This window comes from Drosophila gunungcola, assembly GCF_025200985.1.
Source record: "Drosophila gunungcola strain Sukarami chromosome 2R unlocalized genomic scaffold, Dgunungcola_SK_2 000011F, whole genome shotgun sequence".
In the NCBI taxonomy this organism is placed as follows: Eukaryota; Metazoa; Arthropoda; class Insecta; order Diptera; family Drosophilidae; genus Drosophila; species Drosophila gunungcola.
The window spans coordinates 678,075-692,315 of NW_026453169.1; the positions used below are offsets into that span (position 1 = coordinate 678,075).

General features: G+C 39.3%; 1 protein-coding gene and 1 non-coding gene across 9 annotated transcripts; both read left to right on the top strand.

Annotated features, from left to right (window-relative positions):
* Positions 1-25: 25 nt before the first annotated feature.
* LOC128255629 (NAD kinase) lies at positions 26-12,062 on the top strand. Of its 8 annotated transcripts, none has more exons than XM_052985338.1 (5): positions 2,950-3,087; positions 5,747-6,143; positions 9,181-9,558; positions 10,347-11,004; positions 11,383-12,062. In XM_052985338.1, exons 2-5 carry the CDS (start codon positions 5,821-5,823, stop codon positions 11,668-11,670), a joined length of 1,647 nt encoding a protein of 548 aa, XP_052841298.1. In that variant the 5' UTR covers positions 2,950-3,087; positions 5,747-5,820; the 3' UTR covers positions 11,671-12,062. The 8 variants fall into 8 exon arrangements, with proteins under 8 accessions (XP_052841302.1, XP_052841301.1, XP_052841298.1 ...); XM_052985337.1 differs by having other exon boundaries at positions 2,986-3,170; XM_052985339.1 differs by having other exon boundaries at positions 2,986-3,170; positions 5,793-6,143.
* Positions 12,063-13,198: 1,136 nt separating this feature from the next.
* Trnak-cuu (transfer RNA lysine (anticodon CUU)) lies at positions 13,199-13,271 on the top strand. Its single transcript has one exon. It is a non-coding gene; the product is annotated as a tRNA-Lys (tRNA).
* Positions 13,272-14,241: the final 970 nt, after the last annotated feature.

The following is a 14,241-nucleotide window of genomic DNA, read 5'->3' on the forward strand; positions in this document are numbered from 1 at the left end:
GTTGACGACGAACGTTGCCAGCGTGCGGTTGTGATTTAATTGTGCTTAATTGCGTTGGGAAGTGAACATTTGAAATGAATCCCGTAGATATGCAGCGAGCGCAGGAAATTGTCGATGGAGAGGGCTCAACGCCTGGCAGCTCGCCAGCACCGCTGAGAAAACCGCTGCCCATTAGTTTGCTGGAAAAGCGAACTCAGTTTCGGTGAGTGATGTGTAGAATGTCCTTGAACTAGACAAGTTTTGTAATTTTAAAAATGTTACCGCGCCTAAGAGCTGGGTGTTTTAGCAAGTAGCTTTTTGACGGGAGTAAGCGACAAGTCTGGCAACGCCAAGGCAATTTTTCTATTAATGATAATACTTATGTACAAATTATAGAAGGTCTTGTTCAATTTTTGTATTAATGATAATACTTATGTACAAATTATGGAAGGTCTTGTTAGTTTTCAATACAACGAAAGTGATTTTTATCACGTTTGTCTACACCAAAAAAGTGATTTTATTGCCTTTCTCGGAATTGAACACTTTCTGGACCTTCTGTACTTTATAAGCATTTTTTATTTATATTAATATATATTTATGTTCATTTGGTCATCAAAAGTTGTTAGTTTCCGCCGACGAAACTAAAGTTTTGAACTTTCGCGCCTTAGTGTGACCGCATAGCAGCCATTTTTCTCATTTTGCCGATTGGTAACGGCAGTATTTTCCAGCCCGCGGACAACGGCCACACTGACGTGAAATGGTGCAAGAAAAAAACAAATAAAATGAACCAATTGGGAGTCGCGTTCTCGAGATCGAAAATAAGCAGCTAGTCGGCACTAGCCTTAAACCGGGAAGTTGCCAATTGGGAGTTGCAGTCGTTGTCAGGTGCATCGCGTTAGTGGGTCAACCTGAGGCCAACACACTACACAGCAACAACACTTACACCCGCGCACATACAGGTGCGCAGACACAAACACACACACACGCGCGCGTTTACAAGTGACCAACACAATGACGTCCTCCTACAACAACATCCCGGCCCAAAACACACCCACCCCCAAACCCAAATCCAAACCCTCGCCCGCTCAAACGGTTCCGAAGGCCACCGGTACCTCCGTGGGCTCCTCCTCCAATGGATCCTACTACGACGACCACGACAATCAGCTGCTCCACGTGAACAGTGGAAGGCAGGGCAGCGCAGCAGCATCCTCGGCCCCGGGTCCTGGCATAAATAACGGCACTGCCAGCGACGACCTCCAGATGCGATGGTGGTGGTAAGTGGGCGGCACCAGTGGTGCCACCAGAAACTGTTTCCGGTTCTCAACTAGATCTCAGTATTTTTCGGGAGGGCGGGAACGGATCTCTCTAACGGGATACCTCATTCAAATGATTCAGCGTAAACATTTAAATTTTTAAATTGTGTCAAACTCATTTGGTTTTGCGCAGCTAATTCTCATATCAATTTTGTCAAACAAATATGACGCACTATGAATATTACATTTCTAAGCTTATTGATATTATCAGTAATTAAATCAAACACAAACACTTTAGGTATTAAATTGTTATTAGTCATTAAAACTTGTAGAAACATTAATTTAAATTGAATACAATAATGGAGGGAAATATTAATCTAATGATCCTTTCACAGAAACATCCTATTTAAAAAGGCATTAAAAAGGACCGTAAATTAAAAGAGAAGTTTTTTAAAAAAATACTTGGCTAAAATTTAAACCAAATAATTTGAACAGAATTAAATTTATGATGGTTTCAGTTTAAAAAAAAATCCTGTTTATCAAAAACGCAAAGCATTTAAATGTATAGTATTAACGCCCACTTCTAGGTGCAATACCTTAGAAAATTTCTTAAAACATTCATTAAGCTTTTTGGAATTGTTAGAAAAACAAAAAAACAATCAACAAAGTTTATTACCTTTGTTTTGTAGCGCCTAAATATAAAATAATTTTAATTTTTGCTGGATCACCACCTGAATAAGGCAATTTAACAAAATCTGGCAATTAAAAAACACCTACGTATTTCAAATCTTAAAGTATTTATTTTAAACCAACATTCAAATGCTGTTTATATAAAAACCGCAAGCACACTGTTGTGTAAAACAATAAGGGAAATGTAGCACTTATAATATAAATGGCAATAACTTAGGGCTGGCCGGAAAATGCCTAGCTCTCAAGTAGCCCACACATGTTGTTGTAGTTTGTAGTTTTCTAACGAAATTTAACTTCTGTTCACATGTGTGACAAATGTGTGACATGTTCCAGATGTCCGTCGAAAAAAATCGATTTCCTTCACTAAATTGCATTCGTTAAACATTATTATTTACCAGTTGAACAGTATGAGTTTGCAAAGCCTGTAAAATGATTTATAAAAATTTTCAAAAAAAAAATATGATGTTACATAGTCCAAAGCACCTAAGATTTTTCTTATGGCGCTATAAATTGATTTATGGATCTCAGAGCTAATTAAACAATTTTACTTACCAGTCGAACAGTATGAATTTGCAGAGTTTGCAAAGCCTGTAAAACTGTCTTTTAAGACGCTGTTAAATGATAAATAATGTCAAAAAACATATAGTCCAAAGCACCTAAGATTTTTCTTATGGCGCTATAAATTGATTTATGGATCTCAGAGCTCAACTTGGTGATTAGGCAGATGCCTTTTACCAATCATAATTTTGTTGAATTCATTATTACCAATTTAAGAGTCACTGGCCGCTCATAACATTTACATAACAGTAACAGTGAGTGTGCAGTGAGCAGTGAACACTTGTTGCCTGTTTATATTTCTCTTCGATCGCGACGCGTGGCTGCGCTCCGCTCAGCTGTTTATTACCAGCGATGTCCGGCAAAACACCGCCAAAACGATCGCCTCGCCGTTCATTGTTTACAAGCGCTCGGCTCGTGTACTTTTATTTTCGAATCGAAATCGCGCATAGAAATCGTTCAGTTTAATCACCATTTTGGCGGACCAACTCAGTTATCTCATGTTCACCGGGCAACACGGTCGTGTTCGCGCTGTTTCCATACCTGTACCGTCACCGATCTTCGAGCGGTTTTCGTTTCGAGTCGGTCGTTTACCTGTCGCCGATCGCTGGTCAGTTTAAAGCCGCCGACGCTGGAAGCTTCGCCTTGGTTCGCGCTTGTGCTAAAAAGAAAATAAAACAGATTATATAACGTGTAATTAGAGTACTTTGTTGCCAGCCAGCCACTGGTTACTTTTTCTAGCGCAGACATGACTTGGCATTTCTGGGGTCTGGGCCCCAGCCCACTTTCGATTTCCTTCTTTAGTCAGCCACCTGGCTATCAATCCGTCAATCTATTGTGGGTTTAGATTATGCAATTACAGTTGAACTTAAGATTTAAAGAAGCTTATCTACTAAATTTAACTCAAAATATATTAAGTTTTCCCTAATAATTGAAAATAGAGATTTATCCCCTTAATTTCGATAAACATTAAAAGCCAATTAAAACTTCGTCTTGACAAACTTTTGTTTAATTAGAAAATATCAACTATTTTATGACTTTCCCTTGCTTCCTAGAAATTTCGTAACTCTATTTAAGGGTTTTTTTTTTCTTATGCAACTTAAACTTCGTTAACTCGGAAACATGCACTTACACGAATTTGTAAAACGACAGTTGATCTTCATTAACTGTGGTCCACTGAATATAACTTCAGTGGTAAATATTTGCACAAATACATTCATAACTTAATCATTCCCAGAATCTTTAAGCCCAGTTTCACTACCATTTTCAAAGACTCGCTTAGAGTATCAATATTGAACCAGTTTTGTTATCTATGAACCCACAATGGATTCACACAAATAAAAGTATAATTTTAGCGCTGACCTATATCGTCGAATAAACTAAACCCAGCTTTGTTTTACCTATTTAAATTGAAAGCGAAATGCAAAGAGCAACTACGTTTCTCATAGAGGTAGAATTTAATAACAAACAAAGGTTTGGCATGTACTATAGACGTTCAACTGTAATACCTGCAGTTGCACCTTTAGAACCTGCGAATGGTTGACGAAAGGCGTCACTTGAATTAAATTATCGCATGTGTTCGCTGACTTGTATGCACGTTGTGGCCTGGCAGTTCCACTAAACCGTGGTTGCTGTTCCCTTGCCCAGTTTCCGATCCATTGAATGACAATTACGAAACTTAGTTGCTGCCAGTGCGCATTTCGCTGTTTGGCTCGTCCGTTTAATGATTAATTAATTTGTGCCAGTCGCTTATTTATTTCAATTTTCTTTGTGGCACAAGTCACTTATAATTCGCTTTATGTACCCGTCTATTGTCATAGTCCGATTACTACGGATGTAACTGGCGATTACGAGAGGGTGGTGGTTGGTGCCTTCCTTTGTTTGTTTTACAGAAACATTTTCAATGACTTGTACTTACCTTTTTGCTTCCTTGTGTCGTTAAAAATAGAAGAGTGGGAAGACTTGGGATCACGCGATCGGTGGAGACTATAGATTATATTGTTCGCTAATTCTTGTTATGCGATATATTAAATTAGAATTCCAAATGGAAGTGATCACTCAAATGTAACGAATGCCAAATCCGATTATTTTCTGATAAAAGTCTTTGAGCGGTTGTAGTAAAGCAAATACGCCTCTAAAAATATGGTTGCAGTACAATTTTTTGTTCAATTGTTCTAAAGCTTACATTTTAAATAGATTGTTAGGAACAATTGGGTATTCTCGGAACATAGCTAAATAATTTAATCTTTAATGGTAAATAAGCAAGACATTTCAGTTCTTGTTTGTTTTTTGACTTCTTCAAACCACACACTTTACGAAGACCTCTACAGATACTTCCCCTTCCTGTTAAGTTCCCCATCTTATCAGCCACTTAACAGAATCTTGAAGCGACCTCTGTTATTGAACTGTTGATGGGGCACTTTCGGAAAGAAACCGAAATGATTGAGATCTTCAAGCTCATTACACACACAGGTCACGACTTCTAGATTAATGGCTGGCGATACTGTTATGCCCAAGTGGGTTGCAGAGAGGACGGTTTAATTGTGGTCTAAGTGGACGTTTTTGGATTTTTCGTGTTTGCCTTATTAAAAGGTTGTTGACCAACGTAAAGCAATCACGAACAAAAAAAAAAAGATTTAATTATCTTTCTCGTTATAAAGCTAACTGTGGTTGTTTAGTACGTTTCGAGCGGCTTTGCGAGCGGATTTCTTGCCAATTGATTTATACTTGACATCGTTATATGGCTAAGCAGGCGATAAAAGTTGGCCAAGTCCAACGACGCCAACCCCCCGCCGACGGAAGCTGGCTAATGACGCATATTGGGCCTTGTCCCGCTCCTTTCTAGCCAATCGCATCTCTCTCGTTTTTGATGGCTCTTGCGTCAAAGCCGGAACTACGTTTCTGGTCCGTTAGGTTGGACAGAAAAAAGCGAACAAAACAAACTATTCGATGGCTAATCACAAATTTATTTTGCACAAATTTCAACAGAAACACAAACCGGTTCATATACGAAAACCCAAAACTGATCGTTTTTGTTTATCAACTTTTACCACGCGCCAAAGCAGTTACCTTTTTATACCCCGCAGAAATGTATTGCATTCTTTTGTTACCGAAATTGTTAACGTTGTTAGCACCTCTAGCAAAGGGGAGCAAGGTTAATGTTATTTACAATTTGGGCGAATCAGGGTCGCCTCAAGGGTGTGGGATTTCATGATCATCCAAGAAACGCCAAGCGAAATGTCAGCTAAAATTTCCCAACCCATTTTCAGTGGAAAAATGTTTTAACGGTATACGAATCTCCTGTGAATTTTTAAGTGATATTTAGTGATTAAAAGACTTGAATATGACGTGCCTGTCGGACATTGACTTGGCCACCCTACACCAGTACCGTCTGGAGGAGCGCTTTAGCTATAAGTTGGCCTGGAGTGGCACTGGCCACCAACAGAACCAGTACAATGATCTCCTCATCCGCCACAATGCCTCGCTGAAGCGCCAGAGAATTATGCAGAACAAGGCCAGTATAGCCAGCACGAAGGAAAATGATCAGACCGTGGCTAGTGAATGTTTGGCCAGTAGTCAGGAGCACCATCTGGCCAAATCCGAAGAGGAACCTGAAGACGGCTATTTCGATTCCACGACAAGACGCACGCGAAGCGGCACTTGGCCGTAAGTAATCCCAACTAAACCAAACCGATTCGCAGCGACCTAAATCGGGTGAAAACCTGATAAGTTAAAGAAAACAAACATAACACACTGCAAAAATATTTCAGCCGAATAAAAACATTTCCACGAAAGGGCAATAAAAAATATGTGAATTTTGAACTGGATCAGACAATCTCTAAACAAGTTTACTGACTTCCAACTTTTAATTTGATTCGATTTAACATCAAAATTAAAATAATCATTTTTTTAGAACTAAAAATGGATGTATGCATATATAACTATTTCAAACTAATTTGAATTTTATTAAATATAATTAGCTGCAAATAATGATAGAGGTCAAAACAATTACGTTTCTAAGTCATTAACAATACTTTTTTAAGTATTGGCATAAAATGGCTTTCAAATTTAAAGTTAAATTTATTTATTCAGACGTTGAGTTCTCCACGAACAGCTTCAATAAAAAGTTCTCAAAAACCAGCCAATTATTAAAAACAAAGAAACAACATATCTCTAGAACAAATACTTAATTTCAACTGACGTATTTTTCCCTCAGTGGGGTTGTATGAAAGTTAACAGGTCGTCGAACATTAGTACGCGGCATGCTTCGATAAGGAATGCCGTTTTGTAATCAAGTGTTTACCATGTCGTTGGTGCTTATCAGGTGTGAGAAGTGTGGTGTGCATTTAGGCGCGTTTTGTTTACACAGATCAAATCGGCTAATTATATATGTACAACGAACTTAGTATCAATTTCACAACTGATATTCCCCTATCAGCATGACTGAGCAGACCTATTTTTCAATAAATCATTTTTAGTAGCCTGTACTCAGCTCTAAAATCGTTTTCTCAGCTCACTTATACCAGGCAAAAAGTCCTTGACCTTTCTGCATAGTTCAGCGTTCGTGGCGTGTTTTCTTTTTCATTTTTTGGCCACTTAAAAAACGAGTTTGTTAACACCTCGGTTATTGGTACTACGATGGCGCCGTCTGCTAATTTATGTATAGGTTTTTGCTTCACTAGCTACTATTTTTTACGGTTTGTTTGGAAGAACTTGAGATGCCAGTTGGGTTTGAAATCGGTGCCAGTTTGTGCTTGGCGCCGGCCATAAACCAAAAGCAACAGGTAAATGTATTGAAATGTATTCGAATCGGAACGATATCGGAGTGACAGTCGCCCGTGACCAATTCGCAGTGCCGAAATCCAAAGGTGTGCAGGTCATGCGGCTTTAACCGCATTTGCATGGCTTGTGTAAACAGTAAATCGATTATATAGTAGGCCCCTCATTAAAGCCCGCGGTAAATTAAAAATGATTTGGACTTTAGGTTTTACAGAAAGTCAATAATGTAAGGTACTTTAAAGCAGTGTCATGCTGACGTCTCATGCATATCTATCTAGCAAATTAAGTGCTACTTAAGTCATTTGGTTTTTTCATCGAACTTTCAGTTTAGTCTGTTTCTAGTAGCGATCGAGCATGTGCGTTTAGCGGGCGTTCACTGTGAAAATGTCGCGTAAGTGAATGAATGAATCCGAATTTCCTTTGAAGTCATTATCATGATTAAGTCAATGGGGAAACAAGATCACCTTATGTCAACACATCTTCCTGCATCAGAACATATGCGTCATCTTAACGTAATTTCCTTTCGCCCAAGTTTTTGTCATTGTGCCTTGTCTTTAAGTGAGTCAGACAATGGGACTATCTCTGAGTTTGATTAAATAAATAAAGTAATCACAACGAATTGAAATTATTTTTTGGATATATAGAAAGTGAAGGCGAAAGTGTAATAAACAACTTAAGGGGATTTTCATTTAAGTTATTAAATTTAATTTTATTATGATATATAATATACTTTTGATATCATTTTTATTTCCAAAAACTGTGTAGGATATTTTAGGCAGTTTGTGTCAGGACTCCTCATTTTTTTTGTTAAGAAAATAGCATAGGCATTAAAGATTTTCAGCTCGTGTTAATTGTGTTTTAATTGCAAAATTATATATGATTTGGGATCAAAGTAAACAATGAGCTTGCCATAAAAACGAGGGAACAATTTAATTTAGGCTCCCTCTTTCAAAATTGACAATTTTCTTTTGAATCAAATTGTTCTGAATTTATTTGATTAATGAAAGAAATTTGTTAAAAGACTTTTTAATATAGGACATTTAATTAGACTTATTAAATTAAAAAAATTTTTGGAATACCTGGCTGTACCTTTACCTTTACCTGTACCTGTTTCTGGTTATTTATATTTCCTCTTTTGGATTGAAAGCTGCTTAAATATCCCACTGTTCTATATCTATGGTGTTCATGGTTCAGTGGTCTAGTTCTGGTTCTGCCTAGTCTATCCTACGGCTCATTTATGCTCTCCGCTCTCTTTGCGTCTCTTTGTGCTGAGTCATCGCATATTAGCACATCAATCAAAGCCGTTAACTTGCGATGCGATGCGATGCTTATGCTCAGCACCCCCGCACTCACACAGTTACACACACAGAGTTCAACAGCAGCAGCGCTCTCGCACATTTCCGCTCTCTTGGCCATCTTTTCCACTCTTCCTCTCTATCTCTCTCTCTCTCTCTCTGTGTGTTAGCATGTGCAATTCCTGTTTGTTTGGACCGCAGATTCAACAAGTTTATTTGCGCTGCTACGTGTTGTTGTAATGAAAACAAAAATATAAATTCGTTATATACACATACCTTTATTTTGTGTTTTCGAACACCAAATTGGCCTGTCAGTGATTTTGTAACCTTCGAGCGAGGAGCAGTCGCGCTCGCATCGAAAATTCCAACAAGTTTTTGTGCTTAGTGCTAACTAAGAAGGCTATAATAAGGGCGTGATCGACCATTCGAAACAGTAAAGAACTAAGCGCCATGCAGCACCAAAAGTTGAAACTAGCGCCGGCCTTGCAGCGCCAGGTTTCCGAGGTCGAAGAGCAACAGGTGACCCCAGTGGCGCCCCACCCACGTATTTTGAGGTGTATTTTTGGTGGAATTCATCCCCTGGGAATATCTTTTATAACCCGATTTTCTTTTTCACTTTCACTTTGCAGGCGCACTAGGAGTCTGAATGCCCCGTCGCCGTTCCAGCAATTCGGACCATGCGGTCGCATTATGAAGAACTCTGCCATGGTGATGCAGATTCAGGATCCGGCCAGCCAGCGTTTGACCTGGTACAAGCCACCACTCACCGTTCTGGTGATCAAGAAGAAGGACTCCCAGGTCCTGCTGCCCTTCGTCCAGCTGGTGGAGTGGCTGGTGCAGGAGAAGCGCATGGTCGTCTGGGTGGAGTCCGCCGTCCTCGAGGACAAGCTGCTGCGGGATGACGTCAAGCTGGAGCAGGAGAGCTCCAAGTTCCGGCAGGTGCACGACGACTACGCCGGAGTTAGGGCGCGTTTCCTGGCGCTGCGCGAAAAGTTGGTGACCTTCAAGTGAGTGGCGTGAATTATAACATTAATGATTTTACTTGGTTGAGCTTTTAGTCTTAGTACCCTAACGCTTTTCTAAACACTTTAAATACCTCATTTAACAAGTAAAAAACTACTTGTAATTTTTAATAACTAAACATTATTAAGTGTTTAAGTTCAGTTAGGCACTTTTAGGCAAGTGTTTTTAAGACAATTTTAACCTTAGACCCGTGCAATAAAATTTTCACACATTTCTGTGGCATTATGGCATTGATAAACTAACTAAATATTTTGACAAATACCAACTTAATTTATTTTTGGCCTTAATACACATGTGCTTCGTACACTTTGTTTCATGAAAAAATGTAAGAGAAATGAATTTAAAGTTTTATAATCGACGCAATGTGTTTGGGGCTTTCGATATATTCCTTGTTAAGAGTCGATCTGACCCATTACACGGGTTTAAGATTAAGTTGAACTCACACTTCTTCAAAAAAGTTTCTATTATAAAAAAAACAAGCGAGTAAAAGCAGTATATATCAATTCACTTTATTGAGTTAAAGAATTAAGAGGTATGCAGACTACACTGTAGTTGGATGATCATAAGATTTATATTCATTCGTCTGGAACCCCGATATCTAAAAACCTTAGATAGATGTTGATGTTGATTAATTGGTAGTTCAAATTCCATTATTTCAATTTGCTTAAGCTTGTAAAATCCGGGTATTCTAGATATCATAGCATATTATAACCAAAATAAAAATGGTCACAGCTAAAGAAGTTTAATGTATCTCTTATCATGAACTTTGCAGAGATGGCCGCGATGACCTGACCGATCGGATAGATTTCATCGTCTGCCTGGGTGGCGATGGAACGCTGCTATATGCATCCCAGCTTTTCCAGCAGTCCGTGCCACCGGTGATGGCCTTCTATTTGGGTTCCCTCGGTTTCCTAACGCCTTTCCAGTGCGACAACTTCCAGGAGCAGGTGACCAATGTCCTGGAGGGTCATGCCGCCCTCACGCTGCGCAGCCGTCTGCGATGCTCCATCCATCGCAAGGGCGAGCGACGCAAGGAGTCGCTGCTGACCGCTGTGGGTGGCAATCTCCTGAAGCCCAGCCTGCACAGGCAGCTCAATTATGTGGAGCTCAACAACGGACAAACAGGGAAATCCGGGTGCAACAACAACAACTGCCCGAACAACAGCATCCTGGTGCTCAACGAGGTGGTGATCAACCGAGGACCCTCGCCGTATCTGAGCAACATTGATATCTTCTTGGATGGCAAGTACATAACCTCGGTGCAGGGCGACGGCCTGATCGTATCGACGCCCACGGGAAGCACGGCATATGCGGCAGCAGCCGGTGCATCCATGATCCATCCCTCCGTGCCGGCCATTTTGGTGACGCCCATCTGCCCGCATTCACTGAGCTTCAGGCCCATCGTTGTGCCTGCCGGAGTGGAACTGAAGGTGAGTTTGGCATAATTTTTTTACAAACAACTCTAAAAGAGTCTTAATTTTGAGAAGATTTTTCTCCGATAGAAATAACAAAAAACAAAATTAAAGTTTAATACGAAGATTTGATTTCTGGAAGTTCAAGCTATAGAAGTTTAAAAGTATAGAATGCCTTTAATGTTCAGTGTCAAGTTCACTATCTAATGATGTTTTAAGACTTTCGTTTTTTAATGACTCAACCTTATAGATGTGAACTTCGGCTAAGTTGTGAATCATGCTTTAGAAGGGGTCGCATAACTACTAATGTCTTGCATACAATATTATGAATATAGTAAAATATCCAAAAAAAAAAAAAAAGAACGGAGAACTAATAGCTACCTATTACTTTTGCAGATATCCATTTCACCTGATAGCCGCAACACCTCTCGGGTGTCCTTTGACGGACGCAATGATCAGGAGCTGAACCACGGCGACAGCCTGCGGGTGACCACCTCTATTTATCCCGTGCCCAGCATTTGCTCCCAGGATCAAATCTCCGATTGGTTCGACTCCCTCGCCGAGGGACTGCACTGGAATGTTCGCAAGCGCCAGAAGTGCCTCGATGAGCTGTCGGATTTGACAGCATCTGGGTCGGAGGACACGCTCGATGAGTTTGACAACCTGAAGATCTACGATGCGTAGTGGTACGCAACACAATCGTCCCCCATTCGCAGTTTGTTAGTGTGGCCAATTAGCCTAGTTATAGTCCTAGTTAATAGGGTTTGCTTGTGTGCAATTTTGTAGGCTTAGTTAACTAGCGAAAATACTCTGTTGTACTATACACATCATAAGTCGCTTGGTTGAAATGTTAAATGTTAATTGATTACGCAATTTTGGTTTAAGCTAGGCAAATTCCGTTGTTGCTTGTAAACAAAACAAAAAAAAAAAAACGCTTAGGCTTAGTTCTTAAGTTTTTATTATTACGTAATCTACAATTAATTGCGGGGAGTGTTAAGTACTTAAGCTGTCTCGCGTATCTGTACAATTCAATGGAGATAATAAAATCTGTATTATTTACTTAAAGCGCCACAAAATCCAATCCGCTTGTATTTGTTGTGTGTTGTGGCCGAGCAACAGGCAAATAAAAAAGCAATTAAGTAGATGAGCGGGGGGTGGTGTGTGGCCAGAACAGAAGCAATCCAGAAAGACACTTAATAGGAAAAGGCTTTCAGAGAAGCAGAATTAATGGACGGGCAATTGGTCAATGTCTAAGGATCTGACTAAGAAGATGGATGGTGCGAAAAAAAGGAGTGCGAATTAATCATAAACTGTCTTCTCTGTCATGCTTTTAACAGATTTGGCATGGTTCTCAGATTATAACCAAAGTTAATCTTAAGAGTGGTACCAATTTTAGTGTTAAGCCAGAAAGTATACCATTCACAGTGGTGAATGATTATGATATTATAGCTGGCCGAAAATGTCGGTTTTCTGACAATTTCCTAAGTGTAAAAGCCGCGCCATAAATCAAAAGCATAACATAAAAGCTGGCAATAAATGTGACTAGAAGTGTTCTATGCCACCACAGCCCTTAAATGCTCGTGCGAGTGTATGTACGTGCGAAGTGCGTTTATTATCAATTTTCACGCTTTTCCACGTTCTTTTCCCCTGCTCACTTGGCGAGCAACAAGTAAAGAGCCGAGTGACTTCCACAGCTTCTTTCTGCTTCGGGCTTTTCCTCTGACTGGCGGATAAGAGCAATGCGTATTATCCGAGCCACACGATTGGTCGTCCTTGGCCACGCCCCCTTCTCGGACACTGCGCAGGACGCGTCCTCCGTCTCATTTATATGCCAGTGGCTCTAAGTGAAATAAATGGCTTAAAGCACATTAAATTAATTTTTCTTTTATTCGTAAGCCGTTTCCTATGTTTGTCTCTATACTCTAGTTTAATCTCGCTTAATCGGGTCAAATTTAATTCCTTCAAGTTTATAATCTTTAATAAAATAAGATACAAATTTAAATACAGACTAGTAACTCAGCTAAAAAATATGAAGCATAGTTGAAAATGGAAAGACCTTACATTAATCTTAAAACAGTTTTATATTATAAATTTTCCCTAATACCATCAATAACTTCCGTATTTATAGATACTTTTCCATAAATCTCTTTTTGGAAAATTCTATATGTTATATGGTATTCTTGAGATATTACCTGCTGATGGGTGACTAAGTGCCCGGCTAGCTCAGTCGGTAGAGCATGAGACTCTTAATCTCAGGGTCGTGGGTTCGAGCCCCACGTTGGGCGAAATAATTTTTTTTTAATATTAGTTTTTCTTTTTTTGTGTAAAAATAGGTCTCCACATTATGAAAAATGTTATAGAACATGTTGAATATTTAAAAAACGATGGTTTAATTTGAGCTAGCAACATACAAAATTATTTGGCTAGATTATAAAGCTCGAAACCGTTGTTCCTCCCTGTAATACAATTCGGAAAATTTTTCAAGCAATAAACATTAAAATTAATGCTAATAAACTTATTAGAAATTATTTATTATCACCGCTTTGGTGATTAAATTAACATTTCCATAATGATTGATAAAATTCCTTGAATTGCATAGACAAAAGCTAACTAAAATTAATGTTTTCACAAGTTAAGTTATTTTATATTATATTGCAATATTTATTTATACTGAAACCTTTTAAAGGATCGGCCATTGATTCACTTTCACTGTCGAGGAACAAAAAGCTCCATCAGCTTAGTCAACGTCTATTCATTTCGATGCAATATAAAAGCGCAATAATAAATTCAAAATATTTGCGGAATTTCTTAATGAAGTCGGGCTCATTCTCCACTAAGACAAATGCCAAGTGGAAAAGGCGAACACAACTATGCGAAAGCAGGAGCTAAAGCGGCTCTGAAGCTGCTGTGGATGATGTGGCACGTGTTGATATTCCAATTGAATGCCACCAAATATGCGACACCCCCACAGTACTCTCTAGTATCATCCCCTGCCCCTAGGGAAATGGAAAAATATCTCCACCACAGGCATACTCACACGAGTCGGGTGACATTTGAACCTTGGCTGGGGCATACTGGCACTCGTCCTTTTAAATAGATTTCGCAAATGCTAATGACAGCTCAAGCTCGAGGATTGTGTGTAGCATTTCAAACAAAAGGAAATTAAACATTTGCAGACCGAATGGGTTTTCCGGTTTCCTTTTTTCCCTCTGTTTTCTTTTCGATTGTGATAAAATCTTGACCACAGCAGAGCCA